This window comes from Lacerta agilis, chromosome 16, assembly GCF_009819535.1.
Source record: "Lacerta agilis isolate rLacAgi1 chromosome 16, rLacAgi1.pri, whole genome shotgun sequence".
Lineage (NCBI taxonomy): Eukaryota > Metazoa > Chordata > Lepidosauria > Squamata > Lacertidae > Lacerta > Lacerta agilis.
The window spans coordinates 17,969,067-17,983,718 of record NC_046327.1 but is presented as its reverse complement, the minus strand read 5'-3'; the positions used below and the strand labels follow the sequence as shown (position 1 = coordinate 17,983,718).

Here is a 14,652-nt window from a genome sequence, read left to right as displayed (position 1 = left end):
GCTTCATTGATTATGCAAAAGCATTTGACTGTGTCGACCACAGCAAACTATGGCAAGTTCTTAAAGAAATGGGAGTGCCGGATCACCTCATTTGCCTCCTGAGAAATCTCTATGTGGGACAAGAAGCTACAGTTAGAACTGGATATGGAACAACTGATTGGTTCAAAATTGGGAAAGGAGTACGACAAGGCTGTATATTGTCTCCCTGCTTATTTAACTTATATGCAGAATACATCATGCGAAAGGCTGGACTGGATGAATCCCCAACCGGAATTAAGATTGCCGGAAAAAATATCAACAACCTCAGATATGCTGATGATACTACCTTGATGGCAGAAAGTGAGGAAGAATTGAAGAACCTTTTAATGAGGGTGAAAGAAGAGAGCGCAAAATATGGTCTGAAGCTCAACATCAAAAAAACTAAGATCATGGCCACTGGTCCCATCACCTCCTGGCAAATAGAAGGGGAAGAAATGGAGGCAGTGAGAGATTTCACTTTCTTGGGTTCCATGATCACTGCAGATGGTGACAGCAGTCACGAAATCAGAAGACGCCTGCTTCTTGGGAGAAAAGCAATGACAAACCTAGACAGCATCTTAAAAAGCAAAGACATCACCTTGCCGACAAAAGTCCGTATAGTTAAAGCTATGGTTTTCCCAGTAGTAATGTACGGAAGTGAGAGCTGGACCATAAAGAAGGCTGATCGCCGTAGAATTGATGCTTTTGAATTATGGTGCTGGAGGAGACTCTTGAGAGTCCCGTGGACTGCAAGAAGATCAAACCTATCCATTCTCAAAGAAATCAGCCCTGAGTACTCACTAGAAGGACAGATCCTGAAGTTGAGGCTCCAGTACTTTGGCCACCTCATGAGAAGAGAAGAATCCCTAGAAAAGACCCTGATGTTGGGAAAGATGGAGGGCACAAGGAGAAGGGGACGACAGAGGATGAGATGGTTGGACAGTGTTCTTGAAGCTACTAACATGAGTTTGGCCAAACTGCGAGAGGCAGTGAAGGATAGGCGTGCCTGGCGTACTCTGGTCCATGGGGTCACGAAGAGTCGGACACGACTGAACGACTGAACAACAACAACAACAAACAAACAAAGAATCTGTAACATGTAGCTCTTTTGAAAATATCCATGCTAGGATGGGAAGGCCAAACCGAGAGGCGAGTTTAAAGAAGCTTCATATTAGCCAGTGTAGCGTGCGGATGTTTTAGAGTGAATAGAAACTCAACTTGAATTAGTTTAAAATGTAAAACGTAAGAACTGATACAGACCAGCTGACAAATATTTTTTAAAAAAATGACTCTGAAGACTAGCTGGAATAAAGAGAACTAGGAAAGGAATCAGGATTGTTTAGGCTTCTGAAACTGTGTGGAAAATGAGCATAGGACCGATTAAAAACAAACCAAGAATAGGCTGAAGACCATTTCAAAATATACATTAATGTTGCGAAGGAATCCTTTGCTCTAGTTCAGAAATGCTCCCATTTCTTTCTATAGCCAGGCTCTGTTAAACAGAGGCATCTCAGAAAACTGGAAGTCCTACGAAGTTGACAAATTAGCAGAACAAACAGCTGCATGCAGTACTCACATTAAGTACTTATCAGGGATGTGGAACTCAACCTTGTGACATCATAAAGAAAAGTTCATAGAAAACCTGAATGTGGTCCCCATTATGAATACCCTGAGAACCATCCCAAGGAAGGCAGCATAAGGACAGATCTAAAATGCTTCCACTAATATAGTATTTTATAAAGCATGCATGTTCCTAGAAGGGAAGCATATGCGATATTAACTACAGAAGCAAAAGACCTATTCTGAGATTGCTTTTTCATAACTTCCAAAAACACTAAAACTCAGCACTGCCATGCTACAAGAAGGCACATGCAACAGCAGAAGAAATTAGATGCATCTACATACTGGGCCAAATAAGAAAGATGCCATTATTAAGGAAGAAGAAAGGATGGACACCTAGCAGGTTCCAAGTTATAAACAGTGATCTCTAGAACCCTACTATAAGTGACTGGCTGTTGCAATGGGCAACCCAAGACCACATTTAAAGATGATGGAGGCACTAAACTCCAGCTGAGGTCTCAATACTGCATTAAACTAAGTCAGAGACATAGATCCAGGAAATCAGATTGATTTCTTTTTTCTCCCACATGCTGAAGGTCCAGTAAGGTAAACTGTAAAGATGTAGAGAAAGGCTGAGCTCGTAGAATTTGCTTCAAGGCGGCAAACATTTCAACTTGACTTACGTGGGGATGTGTTTGATGCTTTTGTCAAAACTGGTATCATGTTGGTGGGTTCTGCAAAACAAAACAAACGAGAAGCAGTTACACATGCCAGGGCATTGCCATGTGTAAAAGGTTGTGTCCTGATGAAACTTGCGGGAAAAGCAAAGTCAATTTCTAATATAACCCAAAACATCTAATATAATTGTTTTTTGAGAAATGAAGAGCTAGTTCTAGTGAGGTTTGGTTTCTCGCAACTCTTCATTTGTCTTAAGAAAATTACATCTTATAAGTGGATGGATCAGAACAAGTATCATATCAATTAAATATCATAAATGGCAAAACTGAAAAGGGTTGACATAAGTGAAGGCTGTGTAGGGTTTGGCAAGCCGTGTCCTGGTGAATTAATTTTACTCGATTGCTGTTTTGCCTCTGTCTTGAGGAATTATATGAGAATTTGGAAAATGATAGATATGTTCTCTATCTGGAACACAGAGTTGAATCACACAAGATGAAATTCAACAGATATAGATGTGCGCAAATGTCCTGTACAAAAAAGGGAGGGGGAAGAACAAGGCACAAGTATAAGATATGGGAGACCTGGTTTCACAGAAGTGTTTATTGCCGGCATCCATTGATCTCGAGAGACAATGGAAAAGTGTACCATCCAGGGTAAAGTCAAACCAATGGAGAATTAGAGCGCATCCGCTGGCTCTACAGACCAGTATGGGAAAGACGTGTTTTAGTGCCGCCAGGGCAGATGAAGGCGTCTGGTTTCACTGGTGCAGATGCACCACGGCGTTTCTTCTCTCTGTGCTCTTCCCAGTCACTTCTCCTCTGGTCATTGCTGTTGATAGCAGTACCAGTACATGCAAAAATCATCTAGTTATCTTAGATGATCACAAGCTGAAGTGGAGCCAGCACTGCAATATGACTACTAAAAAACAACAACTAATGCAGTTTTTAAACTGTGTAAATAGAACTGTACAAAGTAGCAAGAGTTTCACCCTATTCTGCATTGGTCAAGTCACATCTGGAGTGCTGTGCTGAGGTTTGGGCACCAAATTTTAAAGAGGGTACTGACAAGTTGGAGCACACCCAGAGGAGGACAAGGATGCCAATGACCTGAAACCCAGGAGGAACAGTTGAAAGGGTTGGGTATGCATAGCCTGGAGAGAAAAGGCATTCGAGGGGAAAACACGGTAACAGCTTTCAAATATATGAAGGCCTGTCACACAGAAGATGCAACAGACTTGTTCTTTTTTGCTCCAGAGGACACAACTAGGAGCAGGACTAGACCTTCTAGGTAGAAATTGCAGGAAAGCTGATATTTGTATAAATTTTCTAATGGTACAAGCTGTTTGGCAGTGTAATCTTGAAGAGAATGTAGACTCTCCTTTGTTGAAGCTATTTAAGTACATGGTGGATAGCCATCCTTAAGTAGCCATCTGTTAGGGATGCTGTTATTGCATCTGCATTGAGCAAGAGGTTGGGCTAGATGACCCCCCCCCAATCCAAGACCTAGAATTCTATTCAAGTAGAAGTGGTACCAAAGAAAAAAAGTTTTGAGTATCTATTTTCAGAATTGATTTTTTCCAGCTAATATAGTATCTCAATGAGCACACACACACACACACACACACACAAATACTTCAGTTAATTCTGGACACATAACTCTTGTGTAACACACGGACCCTTTGACAAGGCAACTATATATAACTATTAGTCACCTCCCAAGATGATTGCTAGGGTTGTTCTTAGTGATACCTGAATAGACAGTCTTTCAATTAAACTGTAAACTTTCAACTTGTAGTATGAAAAGCCATAATGCATGTGTATCTCACCTCTCTATATGAGCTATATGGTGTCTATAGTTCAACATGAAACATGAGAAAAGACATGGGTAATCTTATTTCAAGATGCATCAGGATTTTCTGGCTTAGAATGGTAAGAGCAGGCAGAAGAAATTTCAGACATTTGAAGGAATGAATATGCCAGATGGAATATGATAGATGTAGTTATGGCAATCCAGTTCTTCAGATCTGCCAGACTCTTAGAAATACTGAATGCTATGCAAAATACAAGGAAGTTCCTCTATTAATTGTACCCATTCCGAGTCATACAAAGCCACTAGGTGTCCACACATAATACTTTTATTACTTCTATCCAATGTACAGTTCAAGGCTTCCAAGACTAACATACAGCCTCTCTTCCATCCTTGGGGATGCTGTAGAGGGCTCCAGATTACCTGTTTATTGAAAATTCATCCCGATTTAATTGCACAATGCTTATGCAGAGGTTAGAATGTGTCCGGTCTTTATTGAACACCTGTTCTTATTTGTTTCCAGGAAAGTTATGCAACAATGAGCATTCTTTGTGATTTGCTTGTGCAGTGTCTTCAAATTAATCATTTGTTCATCCCACATTTTTCTGTGCATTTCCCCATCACTTTCCTAACAAAAAGTCCATGGTTGTTTTTTTTTTTTAGGAAGCGCATTTCTTACAGGAAACAAATGTATCATTCAGCCAAATAAAGGGAAGCTTATAGAACCAACTTAAATATTCGTGAGCTAATAATATACATCAAGTATTTAATTTGATAGTCACATGAAGTTGAGAGTCACATAGACCCTGAGACAGTAGCTACTAAACTCTATCATTAACACATTTATGTTACAGCTGGTGTAAAATCACTGTTCTAGGAAAAGCTAGTTCTTGGCTCCATTAGAAGAAAACAGGAATGGGATAAACAGAAAACAGGAAGAAGTTACTTGAAGGAGTGCAATACTTGCTCCGGTGCTTGCCAAAGGCAGATGGCAACAAGATTTCTGGAAGAGCTACAATTGCCTTCTAAATATTTGCCAGCCTTCAAGAAATACACAGAACTATTGTCTTCCTTTATCTATGTTCACAACAGCAAAGCATTTCTTCTAAGGGAGCCAATTCGTAATTCAATCTTTGATTGAAGCACCACAAAATTCCCTAGAAATCAGAAATGTTCACCCATGCTTCTTCCCCTTCTACAGGTGAGCAGAAGGAATAAGCATATATTTAGAAGAAAATGAGAAAACAGATTACAGGTGGTATCTGTGGCCTAAGAAATCCTCAGAAAAGTTCAGCCACCCTAGATACAATCGATTGTTCTAGCACATAGATTTAGCTAGCTGATGGAGATGAGTTCCTTGCTCCCACAGGAAACTCAGCAGGCATGACTCCTGGAATCGGAACAAGTCCTCTGCTCAACTCCTCAAATAATCTGTTTTTTTTCCCCTTCTAAAAACCCTAATCCATAGAGAAGGATGAATGATCTTTGGTCAGCTTCCTGTTAACAGCTGGTTAAGAATTTAAACTTATTTACAAGCCACATTTCATTCTTTTCTGAGGGGCAAGTATCAGTTCATTTTATAGGCAGGCATGGCATACTAGAACTATCAATATTATTCTAGCTTTAAGCTCACGAAGCTGTCAATACAGTAGGTAACCAACCCAGTAATTATCTTATTCAAGGCAAGATATAAAGCTGTAGCTCAGTGGTAGAGCACTGTGTTTTGCATGCAAAAGGTCCCAGGTTTAAGTAAAGGTAAAGGGACGTGGGCTTGCCGATCAGAAGGTTGGCGGTTCGAATCCCCGCAATGGGGTAGCTCCTGTTGCTCAGTCCCTGCTCCTGCCAACCTAGCAATTTGAAAGTACGTCAAAGTGCAAGTAGATAAATAGGTACCACTCTGGCGGGAAGGTAAACGGCGCTTCTGGTTCACCAGAAGCAGCTTAGTCATGCTGGCCACATGACCCGGAAGCTGTACGCTGGCTCCCTCGGCCAATAAAGCAAGATGAGCGCCGCAACCCCAGAGTTTCCGTGACTGGACCTAATGGTCAGGGATCCCTTTACCTTTTCAAGGGCCCCTGGATGGTTAAGTCCAGTCAAATTTGATTATGGGGTGTGGCACACCATCTCCGCTTTCAGGCGAAGGGAGCCAGCGTTTTTCCGCAGACAGTTTTTCTGGGTCATGTGGCCAAAATGACTAAACTGCTTCTGTCACATGGAACACATTGTCCTTTACCTCCCAGGTTCAACACCACCAATCCTAAACACTACTATGTATTTTGTTGCTCAGCATGCATTTGGACAATTTTTAAGATAGGGTAACCAAACTTTGCATCATGGTCTTTAGGGCAAGGAGACCTTTGCCTATGTTAGGATACAAGGGGGTGACAATTTTGATCAAAATGGAGGACTGAACCTTATAAAACTGCACTGATTTTAACTACTCATTGATTTGCTGGTTTCTTGGAATTCTCAAGCAATGCTGGGTATGAAGCTGCTAGCCCTTTCCATACAAGTCTAAATATAGATTCAAATTTATTAGCGTTAGGCACACATACCTGAAAATGTTGCCCTTAATTTATCAGAGATGTTATCAGTGCCCTTCATTAGAGTTTCATAAGATACTTACAGTGTGACAAAGCCCACACAATAAAGGTGTAGCAAGAGAAAAAAAGTGACAAATTAGTTGCCGAAAAGCAATTATCATAAATGTACCCAAGCTTCAGTGTTTGCTATTTATATCACCCTCTTGGAGAACTTCACACATCTTTCCTGACCTCAATTACTCTCTCCTAAGGAGGGCTGCATTTTGAAACATAGCAAAATAACACTCTTTACTATAGTTTTTAAGAACAGAGGACCTATTAGCATTAAAAAGCTAAATATGTATATGACCTTTAGTTTCCCCCCAATTCTATTAATTGGTTTCAAAATATTATTTATTTGAAGGTGACCTAGGTGAGATATCCAAATACTTGCTAGTAAGGCAACCTTATCAGGAAATACCTGGCTAAATGGAAATAATATTCCTCCTGGGAGGACAATAAGCTGAAGGGTAGACCAGACTGCCAGCATCACAACAGCTAGCAGGAAAAAAAATACCTGTGATAAAAACAGAATGAACAGCAGCCTTATTAAGGAAAGAAATATTTCAAATATAGATGGAAAAGGCAGCCTCTAAAACATTCACATGGCCCTGTTGGGAAGGAAACCCCAAACAGAGCTTGCCTTCATTCGGATCCTCAACCCTTAAAATCTAAAGAACAAGATGGTGGTGAAAGAAAAAATGAAGAGCCAATGCCAGGCATCATCTGCCCCATATGCAATAAAATGTGTCTTTTCCTATTGTTGGGTCAGTATAGCCACAGCAGGAGCAGTAACTTACCAATGGTTTGACTTCACCCCCAATGGCACACCTTTCCCAGGGGCGGAGGAAGGGGGCAGTTCGCCCCGGGTGTCACCACTGAGAGGGGGCGACAAAATGGCAGGCAGCACTCACCGCGGGGCTTGCAGTGTGCCCGAGCCACACGTCTCTCCTGGGAGTGATGCAGTGGCTTCGGCGCCCGCACAGTCTGCCCACCGCCTCCCCCTCAGCTGTAGGGTGGCTGAGTGGGAGGAGGCAGGCAGACTCCTCAGAGGCCCCACGGAGCATCCTGCCCCAGCTGGCCCCGCCCCTGGATGTAGGGCATGCATACCGCCCTAGGCGCCCAATCATCTTGTTCTGCTGCTGATCTTTTCACTGTCTTTTGAGACAGATGGATGTTGAAGAGGTGGCACTCGCTGTGCTTCCAGTCATACTTTTCTGTAAGTGTGAGAAGATGGCTTTCATGCATGCAGGCTCTGGGAGAGGAGACTGCAGCCACTTTGTTCCTTCCTGGCCACTTTTTCTGCTGCACTGCAGTGAGGTAAGCTATAGTTTTGCACAGAGTGCCCTCCAAAATTGCACTCGATGGTGTTAGCTCACCCAGCCTTAGCACAAACCTTTCTTACAGCTCGCTTGGGAAATTACAATGCAAGCCTGAGATTGCTTGACATGCTATGCCAAAGAGTGGCTTAGCACAATGTGTCACAGCAGAACTATTGGGGACGGGTGAAATGCCCCCCCCCACAGGATCCTTCATGCAAATGCAAAGCTGTGGATTGGAGCAGGTGTGCTGTGCAAACCAGATTAATGGGCAGCAACATCACTTTAATGTACATCACTTTCTTTGAGATTAATGGAGATTAACACCACTTTCTTGAGATGAGATAGCCACCTTCAGAAAAACAATACAAGGCATTCCCAAAGGATAATTGGGAGTGTTAACTTTTGACAAGCAAAATCACAGAGCAATACAGAGCTATCTTGAAACAACTCTCTTTTCTGTTTAAGAGAGAGTAGAATGTTCCACAGCTATTCAGAGATTTTTCAGAGTGAACAGGGCTGAGCAACAAGGGGTCTGTAATTGTCAAAAATCAGCTGACAAGTACAACATTACTATGTTACTCTCCTCTCCATGTGCACACCAACCTTCGAATTGTTGTGAACACAGTTTTCGCTTTGATCTTTTACTTGCTCACCCCCTGACCAATTGTCTTGAAACAGTCCTCTCTAATTGTATACAATTTCACCAGTTCTCCAATTAGATGTTGAGAGAAAATAATAGCATATACTGAAAGGGAAAAAAGTAAAGGTGAATTAACCCTGGACGGTTAATTCCAGTCAAAGGTGACTATGGGGTTGTGGCACTCATCTCGTTTTCCGGCTGAGGGAGCTGGCATTTGTCCACAGACAGCTTTCTGGGTCATGTGGCTAGCATGACTAAAACACTTCTGGTGCAACGGGACACCGTGACGGAAACCAGAGCACATGGAAACGCCATTTACCACCACAGCAGTACCTATTTATCTACCGGTACTTGCTTTCTAACTGCTAGGTTGGCAGGAGCTGGAATAGAGCAATGGGAGCTCACTCTGTCACAGGGATTCGAACCGCCGACCTTCTGATTGGCAAGCCCAAGAGGCTCAGTGGTTTAGACCATAGTGCCACCCGTGTCCCTAACATATACTGTACAGAGTCTGCAAAAGTAGTGTCAGAATGCAGGGCAGTATGATAAGTTCCACAATTGCAAGAGACCAGTGGATATGTCTCTAGATAGCCTAGCTCTACCCAATGCGAGGGTTCCTTTTAATCTAGTCTTTATTATTGTCATAATCATAACCACTACAAGTAATTGTTTTACCACCATGTTCCGGTTGTCCACTGATAAATCTGGCTCAGTTTTAATCTCATCATATCCAAGTCTTTCTCTCTCATACACAAAAACAAATTTTAGCCTGGTTCCTCAAAGGAGTCTGAAACAGCAAGTGCCAAGTATTATTGTTATTAACGTGAAAGATGGTTGCTATGGCAGTTATGGAAAATCAGAACCTTTTACTGGAAAAATGTATTGTACAAAGTATTTTCTTTACACTATCAAAAACTTGTCATCTTGGTTAGTTTGCATTTCTTAGTAATTATGACAATTTTATTTAGCTATAGTATCTTCAAGGCCCTCACTGTTACAAAAATGCAACTGTAACAAATGATGTGTGTATTCTGGTTGAATTTTTTGATGTACATTTTAGGTTTCTGAATGAGATCCCCCACATATTCTGTGATTCTTTCCCCCATTTCTTTGGCTAGAACGCAGTATGGGAATAATCTTATGCTCAGACATGTGTCCATTTATCTGAGTCATTACTTCAGCCTAGCATGTCTGGCTTAGTCCTGACTCTCTGGGATATTGCTTGGAACTGGTAAATCTATTCCAAGTGTGAAACTGTGCAGATTTATGAGCAAACAACTCCTTTATGCATGGGAACTATGTAAGTTTACAAAGAAAAATAAAAATCTGCTCAACCCATCATTCCAATATTTGTACAACAGTAATCCACCACAATAATCAATGTAGTAACAGTCTAAAGTGCCATGAATATTGTTACATTATTTATTTTTAGGTATCTTTTTATAGTTCATCTGGATTACATGTATACAGATCAACACTTTTAATAGCTTGCAGCCATTAATGGTCTGCATGGAATCTACCTTATTAATATTTGAGAAATGAAAGAAACAGTGAACAAGTTGAACGAGAACTTCAGGAGAAACTCCTCAATACCTTCATCCTTGAAAATATTGTAATTTGAGTAGGGAAAAAAAAATGAGGAATCAATTACAGTAATATGCTACCAGAGTGATGCCCAAGGCACTTCCACATACCTGATTGCCAGCACCTTTGACAATATTAAATACTATAGACAGGGTAATGATGCCAGGCTTCATTCTTCCTTATGGTAATGTATGAATTGGTTTAAAGATTTGAAGGAGGTTGGGGAAGGGGTGCTGCAAATAATCAAATGTGTATACAGGTAGATTGCATCTTATGCCAATTTCACTTATGCCATTTGCAACTTTATGCAGATTGCCAAAAATTAATTAAATTTAAAGGAGGGGTGGGGCAGAAAACTCCCCTGGAAAGGCCACCAGATATCTCACAAGACCTTCCCAGAGCCCAATAAGCAATGGGGTTACAAAAGCTACCTGCTTTGCAAGGGAGGGAGAAAAGGCTGTTCAGTGCCGGGTTCAAACAGGTTGGGATGGTAGCACAGGGCTCTTCCCTAGGTCAGTCTGGCTTTTTATTTTTTGCTTATACATGCAATGGTCAGCAACATAATATGTAATCTACCTGCACGTGGTCCAGTATTTCAGTGATGGGAGAACAATGAATTTGGTGGCGTAAGCAAATTTTGGGAAAGGTAATACAGTGGTACCTTGGTTCTCGAACAAAATTCGTTCCGGAAGCCCGTTCGGCTTCTGAAACGTTCAAAAACTGAGGAGCGGTTTCCCATTGGTTGCAAGAGCTTCTTGCACTCAGCGGAAACCATGTCGCACGTTCAGGTTCCAAAAAATGTTCAAAAATGGAAGCATTTACTTCTGGGTTTGGGGCATTCGAGAACCGAAACGTGCGGCAACGGAGGCGTTCGGGAACTGAGGTTCCACTGCAGTAATGAAATAAAAATATTAAAATTTCAAATGTTTATTTCAGAGCTTTAGTTTATGCAAATTGCAGTACACATTAGCACCACTTCCCATTACATTTCAGCTACTTAAATGGACCTGTGACCATAACTGTAAGCTTTGTATCAAGCATATACTCATAAGCTATACACTAAAAAAGCATGTAGAATTACAGTAATGACCGAAGAGTCTAGCATGTGGCTTTCCCTTCTAAACTACATTTTTAAAAGGAGCATTTCATAAGAGTTAAATTCTTTCCGGTTTTACGAAGCTTAATGAGCCCAAAGTTCCATTGTGTTCTAGTGTGTTTAAATACAGACATATTGCTGCTGTCAGTATGTCTGAGTTAGTCCACTTAAAGAAACAATATGGCAACTTGTGTATATATGCCAGGAGGCTCATAACCAGAAGTACTGGTATAAAGATTATTCATATTGATGGAGTAAACAGAACCTTTAGTATCTGCTGAGATAAGTAAAGCAGAACAAAGGTTTAAACATACATGTTTCTTAGTTCAGAAAGACCTATTTTTGGCCTATTTTCTGCTCCTCACAATCACAAATCTAAATTACATTCCTCCAGAAAAGGTAATGCATTTAACAATTCCCTTTATCCCTCATATAACATGTATTGCAATAATTCACCTAATGAGGACAGTAAACTGAACAAGCACCCACATGCTTAGAGATAAATTTGTCAATTCTGTTACCTGCCCAGAAACCAGAGAGACACCCAGAAAAGGGGGTATGCATTGTAGCAGCTAGGTTGAAGACAAGTACAGCGTGAGAAAATGGCCTAGATTCTAAATGCCAACCCTGACAGACTGATTCCACACTTAAGAAACATGCACACACTTATCTGCAGAATATAACAGATATGGTCAGATACCCAGTTTTAAAAAGTGTATTTTTCATGAGTGCTAAATATATATTTAAGTTGGGTATTCAGAGTTCCACGTTGCTTCAAGTTATTAATAAATAAACTAATGCAGACAGTACTCAGTTATATTACTCATATTTTGAATAATACCATACCATTTGGAATTCATTTGTACCTCCATTAGGTGCAAACAAGTATTTTTCATTTCAGCGTTTTTTTGTCTCAATTAGGATTCTCCCATGTGATCTTCCCCCCATTTTTTTTGCAAGAAAGCCTACTTCTGAAAGCACTTCCAGATAAAATTTAAAAAAACCACATTGGTGTCTTACCATTGGTGTCTGTAATTGTTACCCGAGCTCTTGTGCTGTCATTCCCAAGCTTGTTGCTTGCTTTGCATGTATATTCTCCAGCATCAGCCAGTGAAGCCCTAGAAATGCGAAGTTCTGAGAATTTCCTAAGGGAAAACGGGAAGAATAAGGATCACACCACTTATACATTACAACCATTGGCCGTGGTGGCTAGGTCTGATGGGGATTGTAGCCTAAAACATCTGGAGGACACTAGGCTGCAGAAGGTTGCACTATAACACAAGCAGTTTCTTTGCATTCTTAATTAATTTCCATTGGAGTTGGGAGGAAAAAAGAGAGAAAAGCAGGTATTTTACCCATCTAATCAAAATCAAGCATTTTAGGAAGGTTAGCACATTTAACTCTTACTGAAATACAGGTAAAATTGGATTGCTGGAGAGTTTTACAACATTAGTTTCAGGCTTTCAGTTTTGTAAACTTAAAAAAGAAAGAAAGCTGATTCTTAGGATTGTCTTCTGCATTGGACGGCATAGGTACCCACCACGATTTATACACCTTCATAAAACTATTCCTCAAAATTATTCAGTGCTTCACTTCCAGCTCCTCCTAGTGACCTACTAAGGCCTCTAAATCCATATTGGAAACCACTTAACAGCTGTTGTTATGTTGTTCAGATAATTTCGTCGAATGCTTGATAAACGTACAAAAACAGCAGTGACAGTCAGTGCCATCTAATATATCCTATTTTGATGAAGCAGTCTGAAAAACATGTTGGTAGTATATGCTAAGGCACAGAAACAAAAACAAAAAAGGGGGGACACTTGCTTACAATATCCCCCAAATCCACCACAACCTTACCTCTCTCCTCTCATTTTCTTTGCAAGCTTCCCATCTTAAAAACTTACACTGACTTCTTTTTTTAAAGACAAACCTCTATGAAATGTTCTAATTAGAGTAAGAACTCAGAAAGGCACCCCAAGAGTTTGGCAAGTGAAAAATAATCCACAGGTACATATTCTTACAATTGGCAGGTGAAATAAACTTGGAGTCAAGTGTGAATTTCATGCTCCAGTGAGCCAATCAGGTCGCTGATTCACTTCATCCAGGAGCCTGATTGGCTGCTCTTGCAGGCCAATCAGGTCACTGATTCACTTCCACCTGGAGCTGGATTGGGTGGCTCCTGCGGACCAATCAGACTGCTGCATTCTGGATCCTATTGTTCTAGGATTCAGCTCAGTACATAACAGCAGGAATCTATGAACAAAAGCTTCAAAGGAGGTACGTCCTTGAAAAAGCAACTTCAGCTGATTAGCAAGTATGCATTGCACCAAGAACCAGGCATATACCTGGGCTGTTTTCCTAATGGCTTGCCAACTTTAAAGATGTTTGCAGTCAGTAAACCATCAAGAAAGCACCCCAGCGTTCAAGGAATGGCCAACATGCTGCTGCGCATAGGTCTGTCAAGTGAATAGCGACAAGCTGCAGCCTAGTAAGGCCTTGTTTTTCCCGAAACCCCAGCTGTGTCACTCTGGTTGAAAACACCTCCTCAAACATTAACAGTACAATCCTATGCATGTCCACTCAGACATGTAGTAAAATGAAGCTTACAGGTAAGTGTGCATAAGAGGATATCAGCCTTCGATGTATCTATTCACTGCAGAGCAGCCATGTTCAAAGAAGAAAAGGCAGCTAAAAGATTGTATATGTGAGTAGCCACAGTCACTTTCCCTTGAACTCGGGGGGGGGGGGGGGCTGGCAACTGGAATAGATGTCTCTGAGGAAGAATTAAAAGGAAACTACTCTGACTGTGCAACCTGTTGGAGCACTCGCGTGCCATCCTTCCTCAGTGGTTTCATTTCTAATTTTCACCAGCCAGGTGAAGCAGTACTAACAAGTAAAGGCTTCTGGGAATTCTGCTCGCAAATGGGGACAGGGGAAGAAATCACCGCTTTGGGTTTATTATCACTTTTGAAAAGATAACACATAATTGTACTAAAAGGTCAGTACAATTATTTTACACGTCATCCTCCGCTGATTTCCAAGTAACAGTGTGTCATTCGCTTTGCATTTTAAGGGTTCAACAAACCAATAGCCTTTTATTTTGCTCGTCCTTAAAAAAGAAAAAAGAAAACAAATGCTGCAGATAATTCAAAAAGAGATGCTAAAAAGTAGGGGTGCTCCATCCATGCAGGGCAACACCACTACTAACATGCCACAAAACCATCTACTGGTCTCATTTGCAATAAAACAAAACAACAACCAAACACCCAAATAAATAAATTCCAGATATGTCATCTTATCTGAACTGGGCCCATGATATATGGATTTTTGTTAGAATTTTTCAATACATAAAAAGAGAAAATAAAT

At 40.9% G+C, this 14,652-nt stretch overlaps 1 protein-coding gene across 9 annotated transcripts in view; it reads right to left on the bottom strand.

Moving 5' to 3' along the window:
* The window catches only part of LOC117061305 (pro-neuregulin-1, membrane-bound isoform-like), a 316,890-nt gene that overhangs the window by 116,449 nt on the left and 185,789 nt on the right, over positions 1 to 14,652 (bottom strand). For 5 of the 9 annotated variants that reach the window (XM_033174068.1, XM_033174062.1, XM_033174064.1 and 2 more), the window contains exon 3: positions 12,307 to 12,431. In XM_033174068.1, coding sequence (XP_033029959.1) covers positions 12,307 to 12,431 — 125 coding nt within the window. Of the gene's footprint in view, positions 1 to 2,261; positions 2,313 to 12,306; positions 12,432 to 14,652 lie in introns of all 9 variants that reach the window. The other 4 variants (XM_033174066.1, XM_033174059.1, XM_033174061.1 and 1 more) reach the window with 1 other exon arrangement.